Source organism: Bombina bombina, chromosome 2, assembly GCF_027579735.1.
Source record: "Bombina bombina isolate aBomBom1 chromosome 2, aBomBom1.pri, whole genome shotgun sequence".
Classification (NCBI taxonomy): Eukaryota; Metazoa; Chordata; class Amphibia; order Anura; family Bombinatoridae; genus Bombina; species Bombina bombina.
Genome location: NC_069500.1, coordinates 865321285 through 865349057, shown reverse-complemented (window position 1 = coordinate 865349057; position 27773 = coordinate 865321285). Strand labels below are relative to the sequence as shown.

Sequence of the window (27773 nt, the reverse complement as noted above, 5' to 3'; positions counted from 1 at the left end):
CCTTTCATGGATCAGATTTTTTATTTGATGTTACCTGCTGGCTTGTTCCTGGTCCTTATATCACCTTTGCTTGTGCTTTTGCCTGCTTACTAGCTTCAGCACTTACATTACACTATCATAGGAACTTGCGTATCTTATCAGTGTATGAGGCTTGCTATTTTACCTCTGGTCCTGAACTATAAACTATTTCCAGTAAATCTTGTTACTGTGCTCTGTATATTCCCATATCTGGGCCCAGTAATCAGACCCTTAAAGATATTGATTAGTTGAGTGCAATATGACACTTTTGATTATTCTTAAAGGGATACTGTACTATAAAATTGGTTTCCTCTTAATGTGTTTCCAATAAATTGTTATTCCAGCTTCAAAGTATTAAATGTATGTGAAATTGGTCACTTGGGTTTATTTTTGTACATTAAATAACTGGTTCTGTTCATCAAAACTACAGCCCATTGAAATGAGCTGAACTTGCATTAAGAGCAGATCTACTTAACTTTCTCTTTATACACAAAAGCCTTGTTATCTTATATCTTTCTTTATAAACAAATGTCAATTGAAAATTCATATTTTAGTACCTCGCTCACCCCCCCCTGAAAACTGGGAGGATGAGTGAAACTGTCATCTCCTGTTTACATAACTTTTCTATACAGAATACTGCAGTATTCATATTTTTCGTATAGTGCTGGTTTTTTAATCGGCAACCGCAACCATTTCAAATAACAAAATAAAAGAGCTGTTTGTAAGCAATTCAATACACTCCAGTAGGTAAAAGTTATCATTTAGAACACATTAAAGGGACGTGAAACACTAAAAAAAAAAAAAATATGCACACCCCTCTAATTATGGGTGCTGCCATTTTGGATTCTATTCTACAATGCAGATATCTGAAGAAGAGTTGCTGCACATGTGCAAACACACTGGAATGTAGTGAAAGCTAGATTTCAATATGGCGGCACCCATGACTAGCAGGAAGCAGAGAATAACTTCAGTACAATGCTTATAAAATGTATTTTGTGTTTAATTCCCCATTAAAGGGAGAATATTTTACAGTATACAAGCTAGGTATAATCAATTCAGTAAACCAAATAAAATAGTTTATTTGGCCTAATAACAAAAGTGATTAAATATAAGTGCAATAAACTAAAACGGAATGTGCTTTCTTGATAGAGATATATTAAAGCTATTTTCATATAATTCGGATTTTTTTTATATATATATGTATATATATCTTTTTTTTTCTTTACTTTAAAAGATTTATTTAAAAGGGAAACTACAAAATTTAATATGATTGTTGAAAACAAATAATTTCTGGGCATTTTGATAAAGCACCAGAATATCAAAAATATGCCCCTTGTTCAAATTATACCATTTTTTGTTTTACAAGAAGTTTAGAATTTCTTTAAAAATATCATTAGAAAATATTATAAAATTAAAAAAATTAAAAATAAAATAAAAACATCTACTATTTTGAAGGAAAAGGAGCTGCACCAAATGGGTCTAACTCTAATGGCTGCTGTTGTGGTTGCTGGATCGGTTGCTGTGTCACACTGTGTAACACTAATTCTGTGAAAGGCACTGCACCAAAGTCATCCATATTTATATTATCACTGCTTTGAAATGTCCCATGTAGTGCACTCTGTCTTGACCTTCCAGCAGCAATTGCATGATGATCTCCACGGGTGTCTAAAAGACCCTGGTGTTGAGTTTGTCTTGGCTCCTGTGGATGAAAAGGCTTAGCTCCAAAGGGGTCCACCATGTTGTCATCTGCTTGCAAAAGATTGTTCCGATCTTTTCCATCAGCTAGAGAAATACTTGAAATACTAATATTCTCCTTTGAATCAGAGCTAGTAAGAAACTCATTGCTGCTCTGGGAATCACGACGTCCTCCTTTTTTGTGTCTGCGGACTCGTTCAGGAGTTCGGTAATTTGGCTTAGCTGTTTTTTTTGTTGTGGTTGGTTGTGTTCCATGGTGACGCTTTCCATTGTTGTTTGATGGCTCCTGTTTTGTGCGCCTTTGACGAGAAGAAAGTTTTTGAAGGTTCCGTTGTTGCTTCACCTTCTGTTGTGTTTGATTTCCCGCTATGTCTTCAAATGGCACTGACCCAAAAAGATCCTCTCTGTCACAAGAATTTTCTTCCGATGTTGGAAGAGGTTGGAATGGTGGACATCCAAAAATATCTACAAACTCTGGAGTTCTAGGAGGAGTGAAAAGGCAATCAGGTTGGTCTACTTTCTTACTGAATGGGGCTTTTGAGAAAACATCTGTTTCATCCAAATCTATTTCATGCCTTAGCAAATGACTTGTTTTAGAAGCAATAAGTTCATTATTTTCTGCAGACTTATTGGCAGGGACAGTGAAAAATGGCACAGCTCCAAAAACATCCAGCTGTTGGCTAGAATTTCCTTCTATTACATTATTTTGTTTGGCAGTTTCATTGTCAAATATAGTGGTTTCCACCTCTTTCTTGTTACTTTTAGTTGTTAGAACACTAATGTTTTTAGGTGTCATATTAGGATTTTTTATCTTAGTGTGGTCATGCTCTGAATCTGAACTATGCTTTTCTTCCTCTTCATCTTGGTCTTCATCAGAATCCATTAAAAGGGGTCTTTGTCCTATAATTTCAGGTTCTGTATCATTGTCATCATTGAATGCTCCTTGTCCACTCTGCAAAGTTTCTTCATCTTCGGGATCCTCATCTTCACTACTTTTAGGTGAGGGAGGATCTGACTCAAAATCACTTTCTGATTCTGCACCTTCTTTTGTTACAGACTTTTTGGAATACAGATTTTCCTGTGTTTTCTGAACCACCTTCAGATCTTTTGAAGAATGACTCCTTCTCTGATCTTTGTTTGAAACTTTAGAATTACTGTCTCCACTTGAGGTTAATATTTCATCTATATTTCCAAAGGAGCCTGTAATGAAAATAAACAATTTTTAGAAAGTGTTTACACATAGAAAAAATATAATACACAACAATGTTGTTGAATTCACATTGCCTTTAAAACAAATTTGTCTACAATTGCCTTGTAGACTACAGTCCTCAAGTACACCTGAAAGACTAGTAAGTGCCTTAGACATTCTCATAGACAAATAGATTATTTGGATAGAAGAAACATTTTATTATGTCCAATCCATGGAGATTGTAGCTATGTAAGTATTTTCTAATAATAGTTCACTTCAGCCACTCATCAGGATTTTCACATAAACAAATGTGATGTAAACTCAGAGGAACATCCATATACTTCAATATACATGTATTTAATTATTTTCTGAATTCCTAGTATGTTCATAAATTTCCAAGTATTAATGTCTATATACTTATCCACTATTTTGTATTAAAGAGACAGTCAAGTCCAAAAAAAAACTTTCATGATTTAAATAGGGAATGTAATTTTAAACAACTTTCCAATTTACTTTAATCACAATTTTGCTTTGTTCTCTTGGTATTCTTAGTTGAAAGCTAAACCTGGGAGGTTCATATGCTAATTTCTTAAAGACTTGAAGACTGCCTCTAATCTGAATGCATTTTGACCACTAGAGGGCATTAGTTCATGTGTTTCATATAGATAACATTGAGCTCATGCATGTGAAATTACCCTGGAGTGAGCACTGATTGGCTAAAATGCAAGTCTGTCAAAACAAGGGGGCAGTTTGCAGAGGCTTAGATACAAGGTAATCACAGAGGTAAAAAGTGTATTTCTATAACAGTGTTGGTTATGCAAAATTGAGGAATGGGTAATAAAGGGATTATCTTTTTTTTTAACAACAAAACTTCTGGTGTTGACTGTCCCTTTAACTAATTTTTAGGTTCCTGTTTGCTACAAACAGGAAGTATTTTATATTTTTAGAATGTCCTTAATAGTGTTTATTTTTAATTCACAAAACAACTCTTAAATATTAGTGATTTATTAATTTGTTTTCTCCAATGGGTGCCTCTATTGCATGAGATACACACTGGGATCGGGGTGTATGTCATGCTGTTGCTGGATGACTGGTTGTGAGGCAAATATGACTGTTACTGTATATACGATCACAGTGATTGTATACTAAAAATGGAGCATAGCTACTGACATGCTGCAATGCATGCTGGTATCAGGTTCAGTCCAGTGATACTCAATAAAATTATGTGGTCATGTGATCCCTGTGACAGCCACCAATCAGAAAGTGCTACCAATGGTCTGAACCAAAAATGGGCCAGATCCTAAGCTTACACTCCTTTTCAAATAAAGATACCAAGAGAACAAAGGTAAATTAATAATAGGAGTAAATTAGAAAGTTGCTTAAATTTGGATGCTCTATCTGAATCATAAAAGAAAAAAAGTTTGGATTTCATATCCCTTTAAGGCCTGATGTTGAACCTAGAGCCTGACCACACTTGGGGGTATATTAATGTGCGAGCGGACAATGTAGCGCATCATGTCCACCACACATCGATAAATGCTGACATTTATCACTGCACCAGCAGTTCCTGTGAACTGCTGGTGCAATGCCGCCCCCTGCAGATTTGCGGCCAATCGGAGCTTGAAAAATCGACCCCTTGGCCTAAATGTGAAACTTGATTTAAAAGTGATAAATTTACTTTCTTTAATAGATTTTTTTTTTTTTTTTTTAAATACTATTTGCCTGAAAATATCAGAACACACTAAATACAATTTGTAAAATATTAAATACAAAATTAAAAATAATAATCTGTTTTTATTTGGTAATTGTAAATGATAAATAGATCTGCAGGTAGGATAAATGGACTCTACATATAGATGATACCTCAAAAACGCAAACATCCTATTAATTGTATAAAGGACCAACAAATTTGTGTTTAGCAAAATATAATAATAATTCTTTAAAAGGGAGAATGATGTCGAAATTAAACTTATATGATTCAGATAGAGCAACAGTTTTAAGAGACTTTCCAATAAACTTCCATTATCAAACCGTGCACAGTCTTTTTATATGCACACCAAGTGAGGTACCTGCTCCTACTGTGCAAAAGTTCACAGTCTATACGTATATGAGTCTGTGATTGGCTGATTGGCTGTCACATGATACAGGGGCCGGCAAATTGAACTCAATTTTTAAATTGGTCAGAAAAATCTACTGCTCATGTGAAATTGAGTGTAAGTGCTATTGCATTATCTTTTTTATTATGCACTTGTTGATTATTCATTTATTTATACCAGAGAGAGAGAGAGAGAGAGAGAGAGAGAGAGAGAGAGAGAGAGATAAATAAAAAAATAAAATATATATAGAGATAAATAAAAAAATAAAATAAATAAAATATATATTATATATAGAGCTAAATAAAATATATACAGGTATACCTCACTTTACAGCGCTTCACTTTACAGCGCTTCGCTAATACAGCGCTTTGTGGAGCTGAAGTTCAACCTCCAAAAATTTGAAACAGTGCTGTAATCTTCGTGAGATTGCGAGAAAAGTGACTGGCACCATTTTGTTATGTGCAGTTCACTTTGTTTACAGCATTACAGTGCAATCTGTGTCTCAGTGTTATAATCTGGCAAATTTTACTACAGTAATTGTCACTATTTTACAGGTACAGTATTTATTGAATACTGTGCTGTGCTAGTGTTAAACTAAACATAGTAATATTGCACCTCTAATATATGTTAGTTTAAACATGTTTTTAAGTTTTTAAACACACTGGCAAGTGAAAAGAAAGCTAAAACTGCCTTGTTTCACTTTAAGGCGGTTTTCACTTTACAGCGGGGCTCCGGTCCCTAACCCGCTGTATGAGCGGGGTATACCTGTATAGAGAGATAAATAAAATATATATATATATATATATATATATATATATATATATATATATATATATATATATATACTGTATATGTCTCAATCTACTGAAACTGTTATTTATTAATAGATTTATATATTTTCTGATAATTTTCCACAGTGTAAACCTTACCCACTATAAATCAGTACATTTAAAAATGTCACTTTACCTTTATGTAGTAACCCAGCAAAGTCGGGGCAGTACGTAACCACTTAATTGACACATTAGGGTAGATTTACCAATGTCTGTCTGACATGACACGCTGTAGCGTATCGTGTCCGACAGACATCGCTGAATGACGACAGCATACACTGTCGGCATTTATAATTACACAAGCAGTTCACCAGAACTGCTTGTGTAATGCTACCCTCTGTAGATTTGCGGCCAATCGGCCGCTAGCAGGGGGTGTAAAATGAACCCGATCGTATAGGTTTGGGCGGATTGAAGAGCAGGCGGACCAGTTATGGAGCAGCGGTCTTCATAACTGCTGTTTCCGGGAACAAGGGCCATTCGGAGCTTGATAATTCGGCCCCATTGTCTTAAAGGGATAGGAAACAAACAATGTTCTTTTATGATTCAGACAGAATTTTCTTCTATTGTAACATTTGCTTCATTCCCATTGTAATTCTTAGTTAAAGAAATTACAATATAACGTCTTGGAAAACTGCTGCCATATAGTGCTCCAGACTCGAGCATGCTCCTGGGCTTTTTTTCAACAAAAGATACCATGAGATGAACAAAATTTAATAATCAAAGTAAATTAGAAAATTACTTAAAGGGACACTGAACCCAATTTTTTTCTTTTGTGATTCAGAAAGAGCATGAAATTTTAAGCAACTTTCCAATTTACTCCTATTATCAAATGTTCTTTATTCTCTTGGTATCTTTATTTGAAATGCAAGAATCTAAGTTTAGATGCCGGCCCATTTTTGGTGAACAACCTGGGTTGTCCTTGCTGATTGGTGGAAAAAAATCATCCACCAATCAAAAAGTGCTGTCCAGAGTTTTAACCCCAAAAAAGCTTAGATGGCCTTTTTTTTTTCTTCAAATAAAGATAGCAAGAGAACGAATTAAAATTGATAATAGGAGTAAATTATAAAGTTGCTTAAAATTGCATGCTCTATCTGAATCACAAAAGAAAAAAATTGGGTTCAGTGTCCCTTTAAAATTGAATGCTCTATCTGAATCATGAAAGAAAAAATGTGGGTTTCATATCCCTTTAATAATTAAAATGCATTAAATATTTGAATAAATGTGTATTTGTCATGAGCTATGTATTGCTTTTTCCCTAATCACAAATACATATGATTTTACTTTCCAATTTGCAGAAAAATGCTGACCCGTGCGTTCTAACGCATCAGGTGACTCTACCTCTCTGATTCTGGTATTTTCTTTATTACAATAAGGTTTAGCAGTTGTTAGCTTAAGCACAGCATGCACGTTTGATTGAATGTAAATATTAAAATGAGGATTACAAGACTGCTTAGCTTAGATTTCCCTGAGGTACAGATCTAATATTTGGGCTTTCTACCTTTTTGTCTTTCAAATCCTAATACTTGTTTTTCAAATATTCAAATGTATTTAAGTAAATGAAAAAGATGTTTTATTCGAATCAGAAATAAAACTGATGTCTTTTGACATTTAAGTTTACTTCTGTTCTGATCTGTAGACCCTTTCCATATAAAAATAATAAAATCAAACACCTTACAATTAAACCATTTTTCTGCAGTTGAACAGTAAATTAACATGTCAGCACAATCTGAACATTATTAGAACAGATTAACACCTTGTTTATTGTTTTTATTTAGTCAAAATCCACCCACCACAATTTGGGGAAGATAGGGCTTCCTACTGTCATTGGGTTAACAAAATCTCAGTGTTTGGCCCCAGCAGAGAAGATAAAATACAAAATAGAAACATATATGTGGTAAGGTTAGGCTTGTGAAGCCTGCCATGTGCTCTTTCAGTTGACAAGACTGGAAAATCAATCCTTTTTACCTAGAAGAATTAATGCTGTTTTGAAGGTAAAAGGGTGGTTTCACCCCTGAATAAAACTTGCACAATAGTGTACATATATGAGTCTAATTACTGTCACATCATACAGGGGAGCCGAAAATGAAAGTAAACTTTGTAATTTGTCAGAAATAAATCTACTGTTCATTTAATTAAATGGTATTACATTGTCTTTTTATTATGCAGTCGTTGACTATGCAATTGTACTGTATTTAATAGTCTTTTGAAGGGACATAAAAGTGCAAAAAGAAAAATGCACTAATATGTTAGACCATTTGATTATTACACAGTTTCATTTTTTGCACTGTTGCTTGCACATTATGGGCCAGATTACCAGTGGAGCACTAACAGTTACGTGCGAACGATATTGAGTTTGTGGTTGTTTGCGCGCGTCAGATGTAGCGCTCATATTACAAGTTGAAAGTAAACGTGATCGATTGAGCGCAATTGAAGTTAACTCGCGTTGGGTTAGCGTGACCTCATAGCTCTCACAAAACAAAAGAGTGTCACAAAACACATCAAGTACAGTTACACCCATAATTGCACAAAAAAGTTATAAGGGTTCAAATATATGAGGTATCAAGTGTTAGAAAAAAACAAAAGGATGCATAGTGCTTTAACATAGTGATACATACATATACATGTCTAAAGATGTACATTATATGTATCTGTGTGTACAGATGTATTTACATGTGTATATATGTATTTACAGACATATATACACATATAAATACATATATAGGCATATAAGTACATTGAAGCCCTTTGCAGTCAAGTAGATGAAAACATGGAAAAGCATATTTATGCTCATATTTAATAAAGTGATAAACTGTGTATTTACTGTATATATTTCACATTCCAATGTTATGCACATAGCAGAATATGTTATATGTATTTACAAATATATATTTATTCTTCAACAAACTACAAGAGGAGAACAAGGACCATCATAAATTTCTTAAGGCCCTGTATAGATAGGGAATCAAGCACTCTTTTTTTTATAAAAAATAGCTCAAAAGTGTAGCTAAATTAAACAATTGGAATGAATCTCTGACCAGTACAATCACTGAGAACAAAAAATAATTTATTAATAGTACAGAAAGAAGTAAATCCTAACTGTCTAAACATAGCAATAGGCCAGTTGTGTGCTGGCCTCGGGTATATGTTAGCAACACAAAGTAAAGTATGTTGAACAAACAATATAGTACATGTGGCCAATTAAAACCCTGAAGATGTGCACATCATAATCATAATATTGGCAAAAATACAATCCAAAGACACCTAGTACACTGCTACACCCAAGCTGTACACGGTACCCAAGTCAATACAAGGGATAATTACCGGACAGGTAAATTTTTAGGGATCTAAGTAGTGATAGGTGCTTTGTAAAGATTTCAGGAACAACAATAATGGCAGTATAGCAACAATTACAAAGAATTACATACAAGTATGAAGAATAGCTATTGCAATGGTTATTAGCAATAAGATAGATAGTGAGTTACATGCAAGTATGAAGAATAACTATTGCAATGGTTATTAGCAATAAGATAGATAGTGAGTTACATGCAAGTATGAAGAATAACTATTGCAATGGTTATTGGCAATAAGATAGATAGTGGAACATAGTAATACATCCTCCATAATGAATTGCCTCAGTACAGCAGTTACATAGAGACACAGCAGTTTACATAGAGATGCCTGCATATATTGAGATCAAATTCTCACAAGAGTGTATTGCTGAAGAAAACAACCAAATCACATTAGGATGATTTTCCACATATAGCGGTATTGTCTTCAGCCAGACTTTAGCAAAATGGGATAAGTGCTGCCAAAGTTGCATGCGTGTTAGTAAAGCATAGTACTTCTTATTGCTGAAGATGTTGTGTGAAAGCAGCAAACAAGCCAAATGAGCAGTGGGAGTCAGTCCAGTCAAGTGAAAGCAGCTATATTCCTGTGTTAAACCATAAGCATGCACTTATCTGATTCTGGAGGTGTCCACAATTGAGGTCCGTTGTTTGTTACCGGTTGCCTCCTGAAATACTGCCTTGTAATTGAGTCCCATGAAACAGTTTGCTGAGCCAGTTGAATGCTGCACGCTGAGACTGCAGCATGGTAGGACTGTGTGCTTACTTCCTGGTTGGTCACATGTGCGTCTGTGATCCAATGCCTACGATCCTGATCGTTTCACCCACAATGCCAAATGATAGGCGGGGCTTCCTCAGGGCGGATGGATCTTAGCCCTGCTGGGAGGGAATATATCCACAAAGACTCCTCCCAGTTTTAACCAATTATGTACCTTAATCTTGATGCTAAACAATGTGTAACATACATACCAAACCTAACTAATTCTAAAGAAGAAGGAAGTAACTAGCAAAAAAGTTGATGAGACATAATAAGTCAAATTAGTTAATGACGTTCACAGTTGCAAATAAAAAAATTTTAAAAAAATAAAAAATGAAAAACAAAAGATAAGCAAAAGAATGAAATAAGTCATCTTTAATTAAAATTGAAACTAAAATTAGAAACTCAGGGAGCAAGTAATGATGTTAGAAAGCTATTCATATTCATAACATCCAAATACTATAATATACATGAATATTATAATAGAAAGGGGCTTTTTTAGATGAAACTAGCCATATCCAACTTTTTATTAAGACCAACTGGCGAAAGAGTGTTCAAAGTAAATATCCACTTACACTCTTTTTGGAGCAGACATTTATCATTGTCCCCCCCTCTTCCATGCACAATACCTTTGTCTATACCTGTAAAGCGTAGACAACCTGGGTTGCTGTTATGTACAGCTTGATAATGTCTTGCAATGCTGCTAGATTGTATTTTACCTTTTATATCGTCCCTATGTTCCTTTATACGATCTTTAAAGATACGTTTCGTTTTGCCCACGTAAAACGCCGGGCAAGAACATTCCAGGAGATACACAACCCCCTCCGTATTGCAATTGAAGAAGTAATTAATCTGAAAAGATTTTTTACTATTGCCAGAAAATGTCTTGGTCCTTTTCATAAAATCACATGTCACGCACTTTCCACAAGGAAAGTTGCCATTAGGGATGTGTTTCTTAAGCCAATTTCCTTCTTTTTCTGTGGGTTTAAATTGGCTCGAGACCAGGTTATCTTTGAGATTTTTTGCTGTAATGCTGGGATAAGTCCCAACTTCTTCAGCAATGTTGCCATCACTTAAAAGGATTGGCCAATGCTTATTAAGAACTGACTTAATGGTTTGCCAATGACAATTATAAGTCGTGGTTAATCGTATTACTGACTTTGTTTGTTTAGTCCTCTTGAACAGGAGATCATCTCTATCAATTTTTCTTGCGTGAATCATAGCTTTTTTAATCTTACGCCGTGAATAGCCACGTTCAAGAAACCTATCTTGTTAGGTAAATTCTGTTATTAAACATGAAAACATTGTTATTGAGAATGAATATTAGAAGGTCAACAATGAGCTCAGTATGTTTGGAAAATTTTGTACCTCTGCTTGACAGGAAACTTTCACAGGCTTTTATACCAGTATCATGTGGGATACTGGAATAAAGTCCCTCAACGTCCATTGTCACTAAATGTGATTCTTTGTCAACTGGCATCCCATTGATTTTTTTCAAAAAGTCAGTTGTGTCAAGAACAAATGACGGTAAAGTCACCAAAAAAGGACGCAGAGCATGATCAATAAAGTGACCTACATGTTCAACCAGACTCCCGATGCCAGAAATGATGGGACGTCCAGGCGGATTCTTAATGTTCTTATGAATCTTAGGTATACAGTAAAATATAGGCATAACTGGATTGTCTACCATCAAATAACCAAATTCTGTATTAGTAATTGTCCCATCATTTCTGGCATCGTTCAAAATTGTGAAAAGTTTTGATTGCAAGGTAGGCAGAGGGTTGAAGTCAAGTTTCAGATATTGATCTTTATCTGACAATTGTCTCATTACCTCCTTGCAATACATAGTTTCATCCTATAGAACGACATTGCCCCCCTTATCCGCTGATTTGTACACAACGTTGGGGGACGTTTTTAACTCTTTCAGAGCTTTTCGTTCTTTCTTGGTCAAGTTGTCATCAACAATGCCACTCAGTGGCAGTTCCTGTATCTCCCTTTCAACCAGTTTAACAAATAAGTTAACTGCAGGAGAGAAAGAAAGTTGCGGCATATAAGTGGATCTTTTCTTAAAATGAGAAGATAATTTAAAAGGTAAATCTATCTCTGACGCTAGAAAAGAATCTTCGTCAGAGGTCGATTCCTGATATAATTCATTAAGGTCCTGTAGCGCCAGCCTATCCTCAGTGGTCAAGCTCAGATCCTCAATTATATTCTTAGATCTATTTTTAAACATTTGAGAAAGAACTACTTTTCTAGCAAATCTGTGAAGATCTTTTAGAAAAGTAAACTTGTCAAATCCATTAGATGGACAAAATGACAAGCCACGCTTTAGCACACTGAGATGGCAATTGTTGAGGCGAAAAGAGGACAGGTTAATCACCTGCAGGTTATCAGATGAAGGGGGTGCGTCTAGTAGGGTCTTCTGCCCCTCCGACCCCTTGGTCTGTAATTCTGCTGCCTCTCCGAACTCCTGCTGAATTCTCTGTCCCTGGACTGGCGGTAAGGATATCGTCTTCCTCCAGTTTTTGTACCTGTCCCTATTCCATCTCTTCCGGCCCCCCCTCCTCCTTTTTGTGGGGTGGATGGGCCAGGGCGCATCTCGTTTTTTGACATCCTATTGTCAGATTCTGCATCTGAACAGTCAGTCCCAGAATCACATGAACCACGTATATGTCTATAACTGTAAACCTGTTTTTTCTTATAGTCTTCCTGGTCCCTAACCAGTTTTCTACCTTTTCTTAACTTAATCTCAGACTGCAATCTTGCAATCTGTTCCTTTTCAAAATTTGAATTTTGCTCAAAATTATTAACAATGACAAGGGCCTCATCTACCTCTAGTTTCGTTTTCTCAAGTCTTTCTTTATTTCTCTTGACCATTTTTTTCATCAAAATTATTGAGCATTCTGACAGGCTGGTATTCCAGTCCTCTAAGAATGCCTCACCACCCTCATCACTGCGTAAGTTGGTTCCAGGATCTACCTTCAATCTCAAGCCCCTTGGTATTATTTCATTCTGAATGTAATTTTCCAGACTAGATGATTCAGCTCTCAATCTAATCTGTTTCATTACCAGTTGTTTATAGTTTTTAAAGGCCCCAAAAATATTGATAGTCTCTCCTTCACCATTCTTGCTCTCCACAGTGTTACTCATAGAGAATGTAGCAGAAAGTTATGCTTCCCAAGTTTCATCAGACAGAGTGAACGCCATATTGCCCTCTTAGATTTGGACAGATCAGAGAAACATAGAATTTATGACACAGCGGCCTAATCCTGAAAGTTAGACCTAGTGAGGGGTATACACCCAGTATACTAGGTATTGTTATTTATAAAAAAACAAAAAGGGTACAGGACAAATGGCTACTATAAATGTGTCTTTTTCCAAAAATAATTTTATCAAACTTTAGAAAACAATAATGTTATGCTAGATTATAATTTTAATGTGGTGCAGACCCTATAAAAAATTATTCTTCAACAAACTACAAGAGGAGAACAAGGACCATCATAAATTTCTTAAGGCCCTGTAAAGATAGGGAATCAAGCGCTCTTTTTTTATAAAAAATAGCTCAAAAGTGTAGCTAAATTAAACAATTGGAATCAATCTCTGACCAGTACAATCACTGAGAACAAAAAATAATTTATTAATAGTACAGTATATATATATATATATATATATATATATATATATATATATATATATATATATATATATATATATATATATATATATACTCTCACTGGCCACTTTATTAGGTACACCATGCTAGTACCAGGTTCGACCCCCTTTTGCCGCAGTGCAGCTGCAAATTTGTCAGCTGCACATCCATGATGCAAATCTCCCATTCTACCACATCGCAAAGGTGCTCTATTGGAATGAGATCTGGTGACTGTGGAGGCCATTGGGGTACAGTGAACTCATTGTCATGTTCAAGAAACCAGTTTGATATAATTTGAGCTTTGTATCATGGTGCATTATCCTGCTGGAAGTAGCCATCAGAAGATGGGTACACTATAGTCATAAAGGGATGGACATGGTCAGCAACAATACTCAGGTAAGCTGTGGCGTTTAAATGATGCTCAATTGGTACTAAGGGGCCCAAAGTGTGCCAAGAAAATATCCCCCACACCATTACACCACCACCACTAGCCTGAACTCTTCATACAAGCCATAATGGATCCGTGTTTTCATGTTGTTTACACCAAATTCTGACCCTACCATTTGAATGTTGCAGCTGAAATAGAGACTCATTAGACCAGGCATAGTTTTTCCAATCTTTTATTGTCCAATCATGGTGAGCCTGTGCAAATTGTAGCCTCAGTTTTCTGTTTCTTAGTTGACAGGAGAGGCACACAATGTGGTCTTCTGCTACTGTAGTCCATCTGCTTCAAGGTTCGATGTGTTGTGCGTTCAGAGATGGTATTCTGCATACCTTGGTTGTTGCCTTTCTATCATCTCAAACAAGTCTGCCTATACACCTCTGACAGCAACAAGGCATTTTTGTCCACACAACTGCTTCTCACTGAATATTTTCTCTTTTCCTGACCATTCTCTGTAAACCCTAGAGAAGGTTGTGTGTAAAAATCCAAGTAGATCAACAGTTTTTGAAATACTCAGACAGCCTGTCTGGCACCAACAAACATGCCAAGTTCAGAGTCACTTAAATCCCCTTCCCCATTCTGATACTTGGTTTGAATTTCAGCAAGTCGTCTTCACCACATCTAGATACCTAAATGCATTAAGATGCTGCCATGTGATTGGCTGATTAGCAATTTGTGTTACCAAGCATTGAACAGGTGTTCCTAATAAAGTGGCCGGTATGTGTGTGTATGTATGTATGTATGTATGTAAATTTGCTGTCCCCTCAAAATAACTCAACACACAGCCATTAATGTCTAAACTGTTGGCAACAAAAGTGAATACACCCCTAAGTGGAAATGTCCAAATTGGGCCCAAAGGTCAATATTTTTTGTGGCCACCATTGTATTCCAGCACTGCCTTAACACTTTTGGGCATTGTGTTCACCAGAGCTTCATAGGTTGCCACTGGAGTCCTCTTCCACTCCTCCATGACAACATCACAGAGCTGGTGGATGTTAGAGACCTTGCGCTCCCCCACCTTCCATTTGAGGATGCCCCACAGATGCTCAATAGGGTTTAGGTCTGGAGACATGCTTGGCCAGTCCATCACCTTTTATTATTATTATCGGTTATTTGTAGAGCGCCAACAGATTCCGCAGCGCTATAAACAAAGGGGGGGTACAACAAAACAATTATAGGGATCAAATGGGTAGCTTTACCCTCAGCTCCTTTAGTAAGGCAGTGGTCATCTTGGAGGTGTGTTTGGGGTTGTTATGTTGAAATACTGCCCTGCGGCCCAGTCTCTGAAGCGAGGGGATTATTCTCTGCTTTAGTATGTCACAGTACATGTTGGCATTCATGGTTCCCTCAATAAACTGTAGCTCCCAGTGCCGGCAGCACTCATGCAGGCCCAGACCATGACACTCCCACCGCCATGCTTGACTGTAGGCAAGACACACTTGTCTTTGTACTCCTCATCTGGTTGCCGCCACACACTTGACACCATCTGAACCAAATAAATGTATCTTGGTCTCATCGGACCACAGGACATGGTTTCAGTAATCCATGTCCTTAGTCTGCTTGTCTTCAGCAAACTGTTTGCAGGCTTTCTTTTGCATCATCTTTAGAAGAGGCTTCCTTCTGGAGCGACAGCCATGCAGACCAATTTGATGCAGTGTGCGGCGTATGATCTGAGCACTGACAGGCTAACCCCCCCACCCGTTCAACCTCTGCAGCAATGCTGGCAGAACTCATACTTATATTTCCCAAAGACAACCTCTGGATATGACGCTGACCATGGCGAGGCCTGTTCTGAGTGGAACCTTTCCTGTCAAACTGCTGTATGGTCATGCCCACTGTGCTGCAGCTCAGTTTCAGGGTCTTGGCAATCTTCTTATAGCTTAGGCCGTCTTTATGTAGAGCAACAATTCTTTTTTTCAGATCCTCAGAGAGTTCTTTGCCATGAGGTGCCATGTTGAACTTCCAGTGACCAGTATGAGAGAGTGTGAGAGCGATAACACCAAATTTAACACACCTGCTCCCCATTCACACCTGAGACACATGAGTCACATGACACCGGGGAAGGAAAATGGCTAATCGGGCCAAATTTGGACATATCCACTTAGGGGTGTACTCACTTTTGTTGCCAACTGTTTAGACATTAATGGCTGTGTGTTGAGTGATTTTGAGGCTACATCAAATTTACACTGTTATACAGGCTGTACACTCACTACTTTTCATTGTAGCAAAGTGTCAGTTATTCAGTGTCATCACATGAAAAGATATAATAAAATATTATATATATATATATATATATATATATATATATATATTGTACCAAAATACCATTAGATATATGTAGAAATATGTATTTATGAAATAGAACATATTCTATGTGAAGAACATTGGAATGTGAAATATTCATATTTTCACGTCGGGTTAACGCACTTGAGGATATGCGATCAGGTTTATGCGCAGGTAGGGTCTTTCTACTTTTTTTGCTCCATTGTCTTCTATGGGGGAATATGTTAACATGGTCGCAATATTTTAACTTTTCTGCGTGCATCGAGTTAGCGCGCAAGCAAAAATTATTTACTTTGAACTTGTAATATGCGTGCAAAAAAGCTTCTAGCTCCGTTGGTGTGCAAGTGATAGCGTTAAATACCGCTCCACTCATAATCTGGCCCGTAGTGTTTAATCCCTGCAAAGGGGACATGAAAATCAAAATTATGATTCACATAATTATTTTCAAATTGTACTTGTTCTTTTGGTATCCATTGTTGAAAATCATCACATTTCTGGATCATCTCATTAGTCCTGAGGTGAATTTGTAAATAGATTATACACTCCAGAGCAAGTCATTTTAAAGAATATGTGCACATATATTTTGTTGTCTTTTTGGCAGATAGCAACACCATATGAATTGTTTCGCAATTGATTGTCATAATTACAGTAGTAAATAAAGACACCGCCCTCCTTTAATATTTATAGCTTTTGACTAATGGATAAAAACTGTCCTGACCTGGTATAAAGGAAATAGGATAAAGGGTGCATATTCTAAAGAAACAAATCCTACTAAAAACAGACGGTCTCTAGAAATGAGTAGAGATCTTCATCTTCTTCCCAGAAAACCAAATTCCAAATGTCACCAGATAAAAGGAGCATATAAAATGTGTCACATTGTGCAAATCATTATGATATTTACTAGCGACAATTTACAACATTATCCCTCTGGTACAATGCATTTCTCAGCTACCAAGGGCCATCCATTAGACATTATTATACAAAAATGCTAAGGGGCCGAATTATAAAAAGTGCGAGCGGACATGATCTGATGTAGTGCATCATGTCCGCCGCACATTGATAAATGCCATTGCACAAGTATTTCTAGTGAAATGCTTGTACAATGCCGCCCTCTGCAGATTCGCGGCCGCTAGCAGGGGGTGTCAATCAACCCGATCGGGCGGATTGCTGTCTGCCGCCTCCGAGGTGGCGGACGAGTTAAGGAGTAGCGGTCTTAAGACCGCTGCTTCTTAACTCCCGTTTCCAGCGAGCCTGAAGGACCACACGGAAACAGGTGAAAAATGGGGGTTGATAAATCGGTCCCCTAGTGTCTTCAGAAACATTGAATCACATGTATTTGAAGACTCTGAGTGTTTAAGTATATTATCCCTAATGAAACTGCTCTTAGAAGCAGGCTGACATTTCACAGCTACTAACAGGACAAAAAAGTTCTGCAAATTTTGTGAATTGCCTTTTTTTTTTATTTAGAAATTGTCTCTGTTATACATCATCTTGGCATCTTTTGTTGAAAAGCAGGGACATATGCTTAGGAGCCGGCCCATTTTTGGAACACTATATGGCAGCAGTTTTTCAAGAATGTAATCCATTTGCAAGAGCATTAGAGGGCAGCACTATTTCCTGCTATGTAGTGCACCAGATGCCTACCCAGGAATCTCTTCAACACAGAGAATCATGAAACGGTATGCCCTGTCTGAATCGCACAAAAATAAATGAATTAATCGTACGCAATTGTACTAAATTCATAAGGTCATGCCCACTGTTTCACACTTAAGTTCTAAGTCATGACTTTGTACCCAGCATTTGAACTAGTTTAGGATTATTACTGGTTTCTAATCTGTTGTATGGATTTTGCCCATGTATCTAATAAAGGATGCGTAATGGATATATTCAAAGGTGCCCAGTGTTATCACCTGGAAAGATCCAGCCTTAAAGGGACATGATACCCAAATGTTAAACCATTTGAAAGTAATGCAGTAGAGCTGTAAAAAAAACAGATTAGAAAATATTACCTGAACATCACTATATAAAAAAGGAAGATAATTTTACCTCAAAATTTCCTAAGTGTTCACACCCCACTGTAAAGAAACTTTAGTCCCAGGATGTGTATTTCTATTCAGTTTAAAGAAGTTTACAGTGAAATCTTATGATATTTAAGTGAAATCCCTTACGATCACAGCAAAGCAATGATTGGCTATAGGGTTGTTGTTTTTTCTTTCAACTTGCAGCTTTACAGCACCTCTAACTCTTCACAGAGCACTTACTCTGGTGAGCTGAAGAAATTGTGAGATAAAATATCTTCCCTTTTTACATAGAGATTCTCAGGTGATATTTTCAAGTCAGCTTTTTACAGTTATGCTGCATCACTTTCATGTGATTTAGTATATGAGTATTATGTCCCTTTAAGCTTACACAGAAAATCCCACTGTCTTTTTGGGGTTAATACACAAGACTGGGGCGAACTCAAGTCTAGTAAATTCTACATTTACTTTTCTGTATCTGGTGCTTTTCTTGTCTGTTACAAAACTATAAATACATAATAAATAAATAAATAAAAACAAGAAACTCATTTTGATTTGCATTTGACCTGCTTGATGCACGTAGTTATTAAACAAAAATAAAAACAAAATCAAATATTATTAACAAAAATATAAATGGAAAAAAAAAAGGTCAGGTCAACATCTGCTGCCAATGCAAAACATAGATTTCTCTTCTTATTAATAATCTTTTTAATAATTCAAGGACAATGGGTTATCCCTTCAACACTAAATCACAGGAACATCTTTAATCACGTAAGATCATCTCAGTCTTCAAAGAAAATATTATGTTGTGATGTTCTTTTGCCCAGCATCCGATTAAAGCTGATAAATGCCTTGCAACTAGTAATTACATGCCTTCTGCTGCGTCGTCATTTCAGGGGTGTGGATGGTAAGAAAAAGCTTTTAAGCTTTTCCTTACAATTGGTAACATACTGATACCATCAATACACATTGTCAGACCTAAGGATTACCGAGACAATTCACCCACATTTGTGCTACTTCTTTGAGAACAGTCATAGAAGCAGATGCTCAGCATTGCTGGAGATTTATGGCTTGGATGTTGCTATTTTTCAAGATAGACGAAATCTGGAAAATTAAAAAATCATCTCAAAGGTTTATATCTTGAAATTTAAATCTTTGATGTAGGTCAAAGAAAACATCATGCTTGGATAATAAGTTTTGTTTAGCTAGAGATAAGCACTTTACAATATTTATGTGTTCAACATAATTACTTGGCTTGGACCGTAGTTTAGTTTATTGTGAAATGGCATAAACAATAAGGGCTAGGTTATGAGTGGAGCGCTATCTTAATATTCGCCCGGTAAAGGGGCAAATTTGCCTGTTTACGGGTGCACGTTAAAAAAACAGCCATTACAAGTGGCTGGTTAATGTGACCGCAAACTTGCAGTTTCACTTTGCGCTAGAATTCATTAACCAGACATCCGATCTCTGCTTTAATGAAAAAAAGTTGCCCCTAAAATAAAGAGGACGGTAGAAAATCATTAAAGGGACACTAAACCCAAAATATTTATTTCACGATTCAGGTAGAGAATACAATTTTAAACAACATTCCAATTTACTTCTATTATGTAATTTGCTTCATTCTTTAGACATCATTTGTTGAAGAAATAGCAATACACATGGGTGAGCCAATCACATGAGGCATCTTTGTGCAGCCACCAATCAGCAGCTACTGAGCCTATCTAGATATGCTTTTAAGCAAAGGATATCAAGAAAATAAAGCAAATTAGATAATAGAAGTAAATTAGAAAGTTGTTTAAAATGACATGCTCTTTCAAAATCATGAAAGAAAAAATTTGGGTTTCATGTCCCTTTAAATAAACATATGAGCATCTTCATTGGTAAAAAAAAAAATTAAAAACTGCACAAAGCAGTTATAAGGGGTTAAAGTGAGGGGATGTGAGGTGTTAGAAGAAAACTGCACTGAAAGTGCCTTTACATGGAGGTCAATGAGGGGCTGTGTTTTCACTATAAATATATATTTATATACATATATATTTATTTATTTATTGTGGCGCACATTGCCCCCTGCACTGCAATAGGTGGTTTGCTGTGTCTAGAACGAGGCTCCCACTGAAGCATATAGAAGTGCGCTCTTGTGAGTGAAAGGCCTTTAGACAATGCGAACATGACATTTACGTGCACTGGTATTACTAAATGGAGCGCAAATATCATGCTCAAAATTGCGCTCCACTCGCAATCTAGCTCTAACTGTGCACTAGGAAATATTGAGTTCACAGGAAAACAATACAGAAAATCTAAATGTTATTTCTACAGGTCAGTAGATATCAAGAAGTTCATATTAATTTGGAGTATATTTGTACTACACAATATATTTGTTTATGTGTAATAGCCTAACTCATAATAACAATATTTACCTTCTTTGGTTATTTTTTTTTCTAAACAATAAGGGGGGGTAAATTACAAGTGAAGCGCTAATTTATCGAGCAACCGCAAACGGGTGTGTATAGGGGAAAGTCGGCTGGCTTCTCTACTTTGATACTATTCTGCACGATTGTTTTTTAGTGGAAACATTAAACGTTACGTTTTTAAAGATACACTCTGTCTCCTTAACTACGTTGGAACCTAAATTTTTTTTAATTATTGCATAATCGAATAGAGCGGATTGGTGGCTTCTTTTTCCCAACTGTGATGTCATCACTCATTGCCGTCAGATGTCCACCATGGCAGAATATATGAAACGCTGAACAGGCATCATACTGCAACTACAGGTGGCAAAAAAGTATTGTCTGTTCACCTAGGCATCAGCCTATGCAATGCAGGCATCTGTGATTCGCTTGTTAGTCAGTGCGGCACGGGGGCTTCTACAAATAAAAAGCTGGAGACAGTTGTTTTCTCCAGGTGAGACCAATGAATAAAGGTCAGTGAGTGATACATTTCTGCTACAAAGTATTGTGCTGCATACATTGTGACTTTTTTTTTATTCATTTTGTTACAGTAGTCACCGATTGTGGTTATCATAATTGATTAAGTATTATACATACTTACCAAGTCAGCACACAACATGAACACATTGTTTATACATAGCTGAGAGCAATTGGCAGATTGTTTTTTGAATACTAATTACTGGGTTCAAGTGTTTGAGCCACACCCATTGTTAATGGTGCATAATATCAAGCCCATAGTCATGAAATCTCCATAGGCAAACATGGCCATGCAATGGATCGTACTGAAGAGTTCAGTGACTTTAAACATTGCACTGTCATATGATGCCACAAATCAGTTTGTGACATATGTGCCTTACTAGATCTGTCCCAGTCAACTCAAAGTGTTATTATTGTGAAGTACAAGTGTCCAGGAGCAACAATAACCTAGCAATGAAGTGGTAGACCATGACAATCACAGAACAAGGTAGTTGAGTGCAGAAGCACATATCATCTATCGCATCACTCACTACAGTATTCTACCTCTGGAAGCAACATCAGTGCAAGAACTGTTCTTCAGAAGCTCCATAAAATGTGTTTCCATGGCCAAGCAGTTGCACACAAACTGCCAAGCATAGGCTGAAGTGGTATAAAGCACGCCACCACTGGACTCTGGAGAGGTGGAAACGTGTTGGAGATAAATCACGCTTCACTATCTGGCAGTCAGATGGAAGATTCTGGATGTGGTGCATGCCAGGAGAAAGCTACCTACCAGAGTGCATAGTGCCTACTATAAAATTTAGTGGAGGAGAGATAATGGTCTGTTGCTGTTTTTCAGTGTTTTGGAAAGGCCTCTTAGTTTTAGTGAAGGGTCTAATGCTACAGGATACAATTATATTTTAGACAATTGGGTACTTCCAACTTTGTGGAAACAGTTTGAGGAAGACCTGTCCTTATTCCAGCATGACTGTGCCCTTGTGCACAAAGCGAGGTCCATAAAGACATGGCTTGACAAGTTTGGTGTGGAGAATCTTGTGTGGGCTTGCACAGAGCCCTGACCTCAACCCCACTGAACACCTTTGGGATGAACTGGAACACTAACATGCTCTACACATGCTCTTTTGGCTGATTGGGCACAAATTCCTACAAACACACTCCAAAATGTTGTGGAAAGCCTTTCCAGAAGAGGTGCTGCTGTTACAGCTGCAAAAGAGGTGGACCGAATCCATATTAATGCCCATGGTTTTGGAATGGGATGTCCATTAAGCTCATGTAGGTGTGATGGTCAGGTGTTCACATACTTTTGACCATATAGTGTATTCCAACAATTTCAAATAAAGTTTGTGGAATATTAATTTCTTTATGTTGTGTACAAACAAGGAACAATAATTATTTAACCAAATTTGAAGCACATCTTTATCTCTGCATTATCGAGGACACTTCCATCTATATCCCTAACAAATAGTATTCCAAACCAATCAGCTGTTTGGGAGCATGTGCCAAATTTCCTTGAGAACCATATGGAGGATGGAACTAAATTACAGATTATAAAAAGGCCAAATTTACAGCAAAACGGGTTACTGCATTCTGTCGGGTTATTTTGTAAATGTATATCAGTAATGTAGAGGGAACAAAGATCCATGGCCAAAGTATATCAGTTTTCTTAATTAGGCTTCTCATATAGGGATCTGATACAATTTCCAAAACAATCATACCACAACAATAGCCATTACTGGGAGCTAAAAGTGAATAGAAAGTATAACAAATATTTATTTATTCTTATTTTCATACTTAAAGGGACATTAAACACTTTGAGATGGTAATATAAAATTATATATATATATATATACACACACACACACACATATATATAAAACAAAACTCTACAATAAACTTTTATTATTTATTTTGTCCCCTTTTACTGTAATTCCATTCTGAAATTGTGAGCTTTTCAGTTCCTGTTAGAAATTAAAGTGCAAAACACTGGTACATTACACACAGCCATTGGCTGCACAATCTAGTGACCTATTTATAACTATCTCTAATTGGCCAAAGCAGAGAAGGTAACCTAAGTTACAATATGGAAGCTCCCATTGTTTTATAGACACTAAAACTTTACACTTATTCTGTTACTATTTAAACAGCTAATGAAACTTTAAAATAAATCTACATGTTATTCTCAGACTAATCTTTTCTTTGAATACATGATTCTATCTGGCACTTATTTAGTGTTTAATGTCCCTTTATGTTTTAAAAAAAAAGAATACTTGGCTGAATTTAGTGTATGTAAATAAATCCAAAAGTTTATATTCCCTATAGGCTGCACCACCTTTGAAATATTAACAATTAAATAACTAAAGTTAATTTAATGCTGTCATAATAAAATGATTATACGCAGACGAATCAACAAAAATTATGCAAAACTCACCTGTACCAGAAAGGAAGGGTCTAAAACCAAATGCATCTTCTGACTCTTGATATTGTGTATTAGACAGAGGCTCTGTGTGGCTGTCTGTGGAAGGCATGCGCTCTTCAAGGCGATCTGTAAGAAACAAAAGAGAAAAGAACAAAAAAAAGAAAAGAAAGGGAAAAAAAAAAGGAAAGAAAAAAATGAAAATGGCGGCATGCATACCAGTAAATATGCAACTGGTAAATTAAAGTTATTAAAAAAACAATAATAATAGCAATCAAAGAAACAAACAAAACTGCAGATGTTCACATGCAAAGGGAATAAAAATTATGTAAAGTCTTCATTGTATTTACATTTTTTTTAAATACAGTCTCCAGTATAAAACAAGCCTAAAAATACATAATTATATACTACAATTAAAATGAAGTTCCAGTCACAAATGTAGAAAATTACACAACTTCTCATCATTACAAGATAAAAGTGATGCTAAATTTAGACATTTTTTCTTTTTAAAATGTAAACGTTAGTAATGACTGAAGGTGATCAATATTTGTGTGAACTTTAAAAACATATTTTTATGTAAAACGTACTTTTATTTTTGCCATGCTAATAACCCCCGGCTACCTAAGTGTTAAACTATTTTTTTCCCTTATGTTGACAGGTGTGGGGTGCTTCAATAGAAGCAAGTTCTCACACTGCTGCTTGCCCAGCGGATATCACTTCAATAGCGCTGTATCAGATTTGCATACCTCCCAACATTTGTGGATGGGTATCGGGGACTCAGGAGGTTGATGGGAGCCAACACCATTTTGTGGGTGGAGGTGTGTAGGGAGGGGTGGGGTCATGGGTGGTTAGTATGTGGGATTGTGGGTGTGTCTGGGCGGCATCGTGGGTGTGTCTGGGTGGTCATTAGGTTGTGGGGCAGTTTGTGGGAGTGTCTGGGTGTTCCATGGGTGGGGCTAGGAGAAATTCTACAGATAGGGACAAATGACTGTCTTAGTGGGACAGCGGGACAAAGCTCAGAATCAGGTACTGTCCCTCTCAAACAGGAACAGTTGGCAGAGGCATAACTAAAAACCACAGGGCCCAGGTGCAAGAATCTAAGAAGGGAAAAAGAAGGGGGCGGAGCCAGCTATCTATGGATTGGTCGCATGATTGAGCTGTTCCTCATCTACAAGAGGCAAATTTACCTCAATTTCATAGAAATAGGAGATATAAGTGAACAGTGACAGTGCAACTACCCAGAATCATTATGATCATTGGAACCGTGCAAGGTGTTTCTTGCTCACTTTGAGATCACGGTCTGTCCTTGCTTAGTTTCCAGAGATTGGCAGGCGCCATCTTGGAACAAGGGCGTGATGTTTTTGATATATCCCCTCAGGCCCTGTTAAAGCCATTCTACTGTTTTCTTCTCTATTTAAGTAAGCGAGATCATGCCTGAGTAGCAAGCAGCCAAAGCCCTATATAAAAGTAAGAAGGTACATCCAGACTGGAAAGACGGCAAAACAATCAGGGCAACTTACATGCTACTCATCGAAGAGATGCGCTGCCTGCTTGACAGACATCATGCTGCACTCACCGAAACACTGTGTGGAAAACTCGACCAGAAGGATGCCCCAACTACTATACCTACTATCTTTTTTTGACCAGGCTCCAGCGGTATACTGGATTGGTGGTGCTCTCACTACCCGTTGCTCTGGGATCTCTAAGTGATTCAGTGGTTATGAATTTGCAGCCTAAACCACGGACCACTGAATCAACAACCCAGGTCTGGCACGGTTTCCTTATTGTATCCCTGCCTGCCTTTGTGCTAACCGAGACATGTATATCTCCAGCATTCATAAAGATCCTAGTTAGCACCTATACCCTCCTCTCAAGATATTTCTGGCTGTCAGCTATGGGTGACCTACCATCTGCTCAACGACCCTATTATGTACATTCATTTATTTTGAAGTGGGACCCTGGAGGCTTACTTTGGGTGGACACCATTTTGCCGTACAGCCCTCTCTGATGGCTTAGCAACAACAAGCATAATCTAACTTTGGGCAATAACTGATCTACATATATATAGTGTAACGTTAATAATGCAATATATTGTTTTTTCTTTCCTATGTATTGTATATTTTAGATTATCATGTTAAGTTAGTTAAACTCATAGTTGCCACCTCGCTACCTGTTCAAGTAGGCATATAAGGTAAATTTTTAATATGGCTCATCTCCAGTGGTTTCTCTTAACCTTAAAGTTATAGGCATCTGTTTTCAAATGATGGTTAATGGCTCTATTAAGTTTAGTATTGAAAACTACTCTGTATATAACATGTTTATTTGTCACTTAAGCTAACCTTGCACATTTTATTTTTTCTTTAAAGGTAGGCTCACTTAAATGTTTTTCTCTTATATAACTAGGCCTTCAAGCCCTAACGTGCTATATTACAGGTGAATATTTATATATATATATATATATATATATATATATATATATATATATATATATATATATATATATACACACACAACCTTGAGACATCCTAGTCCCTTTATTAAGCTGAGCCATATTCTTTATGCGTTTCTGCTTGCACCAGACATACCCTAATGGATTTTATAATAACACCTAGTATATCTTCATATGTGTACATGTTGTTCTAGAAATGTATCTTTAGTTTTTTACAACATAGGAGCCCTTAGCTAAACGATCTTATATTTTACTAAATAATCTTGGGGAGCTATATCCAACACTATATATAGTGTATAGAATTATTTTTAAAGGTCTTTCTTGTAAGTCGACCACAAAATCTTTCCATCATTCATGGTTTGCATTATATATATATATATATATATATATATATATATATATATATACACATATATATACCCACACATACACACAACAAAATATACAGCATAAAAATAGCATTAACCATATTAAACATAAAGTAAAAGTAATAATATTTAAAGGTACAGTTTAGTCTAAATGAAATGCCTGTCAATTATAAAAAGTAGGCAATATTTCCATTTCACTTCTATAATCAAATTAGCTTTGTTCTCGTGTTATCCTTTGTTGAAAAGCAATCATAGGTAGGTTCAGGAGCAGCAAGGCATTACTGGAGCTAGCTGGTGATGGGTGGCTACACATTTATGGAGCCTCTTGTCATTGGCTCATCCAAATTTTGCAGATAGCTCCCAGTATTGCATTGCTGCTCCTGAGCCTCCATAGGTTTACCCTTCAACAAAGAAGAAAGAAGAAAATAAAGCAAATTTGATAATAGAAGTAAAATGGAAAGTTGATTAAAAACATCATTTATGCTTACCTGATAAATTCATTCCTTTTGTGGTGGTGAGAGTCCACAACCATTATTATTGGGAATTACTCTTCTCTACCAGTAGGAGGAGGCAAAGATTCCCAAACAACAGCTTTATAAAACCCCTCCTACATACCTTAGTCTAATATATAGCCAAGTAAGGCCTAGTTTCCATTAAAGTGGTAAAGTTTGAAAACTGTTGATAACATAAAAATTCTCCATAGACTTTAATAGAGATAAATGTTTTTACAACCAGTTTCCAAACTTTACCACCTCAATGGAAACTAGCCCTAAGTGAGGTAAGATAAAAGAATAAGAGCCATAAAACTAGCAGGGGGGAAAAGATGTGCTGAAGAAAAAACTGACCCTAAAAAAACATAAGGGTGGTCTCCTGGACTCTCGCCACCATGAAATAAATTAATTTATCAGGTAAACATAAATGTATGTTTTCTTTCATACAGGTGGTGAGAGATCACAATCCATTGTCCTATTGGGATTGCTGTTTGAATAAAGGAACACTTTGGTTTACTTTAAATAGAGAGAATGCCATTTATTTATTGGATATACTGTATATATATTCATATATAAATGCACTTAAAATAAATCAAATAGGCAAAAAATCAAACTGCTTCAGAAGAAGCAAAAACATCAAAATGGTAGAATTTAGTAAAAGTATGCAAAAAAGAACAAATAGTTGCCTTGAAATCTGATCAACCGAAGCCAATTACACAATTTTTAACATACCAACTCTCAACCCATCATTTATTCATTCATGGACTTTGTGAAAACCCTCCATGGGTTTATTAAGTGTGTCCA

At 36.5% G+C, this 27773-nt stretch overlaps 1 protein-coding gene across 1 annotated transcript in view; it reads right to left on the bottom strand.

Moving 5' to 3' along the window:
• Nucleotides 1-383: 383 nt before the first annotated feature.
• The window catches only part of BMP2K (BMP2 inducible kinase), a 479609-nt gene continuing 452219 nt past the window's right edge, over nucleotides 384-27773 (bottom strand). The window contains exons 15-16 of the mRNA XM_053703190.1: nucleotides 23677-23790; nucleotides 384-2913 (exon numbers count right to left, since the gene is read on the bottom strand). Coding sequence (XP_053559165.1) covers nucleotides 1463-2913; nucleotides 23677-23790 — 1565 coding nt within the window. The 3' untranslated portion in view covers nucleotides 384-1462. The remainder of the gene's footprint in view (nucleotides 2914-23676; nucleotides 23791-27773) is intronic.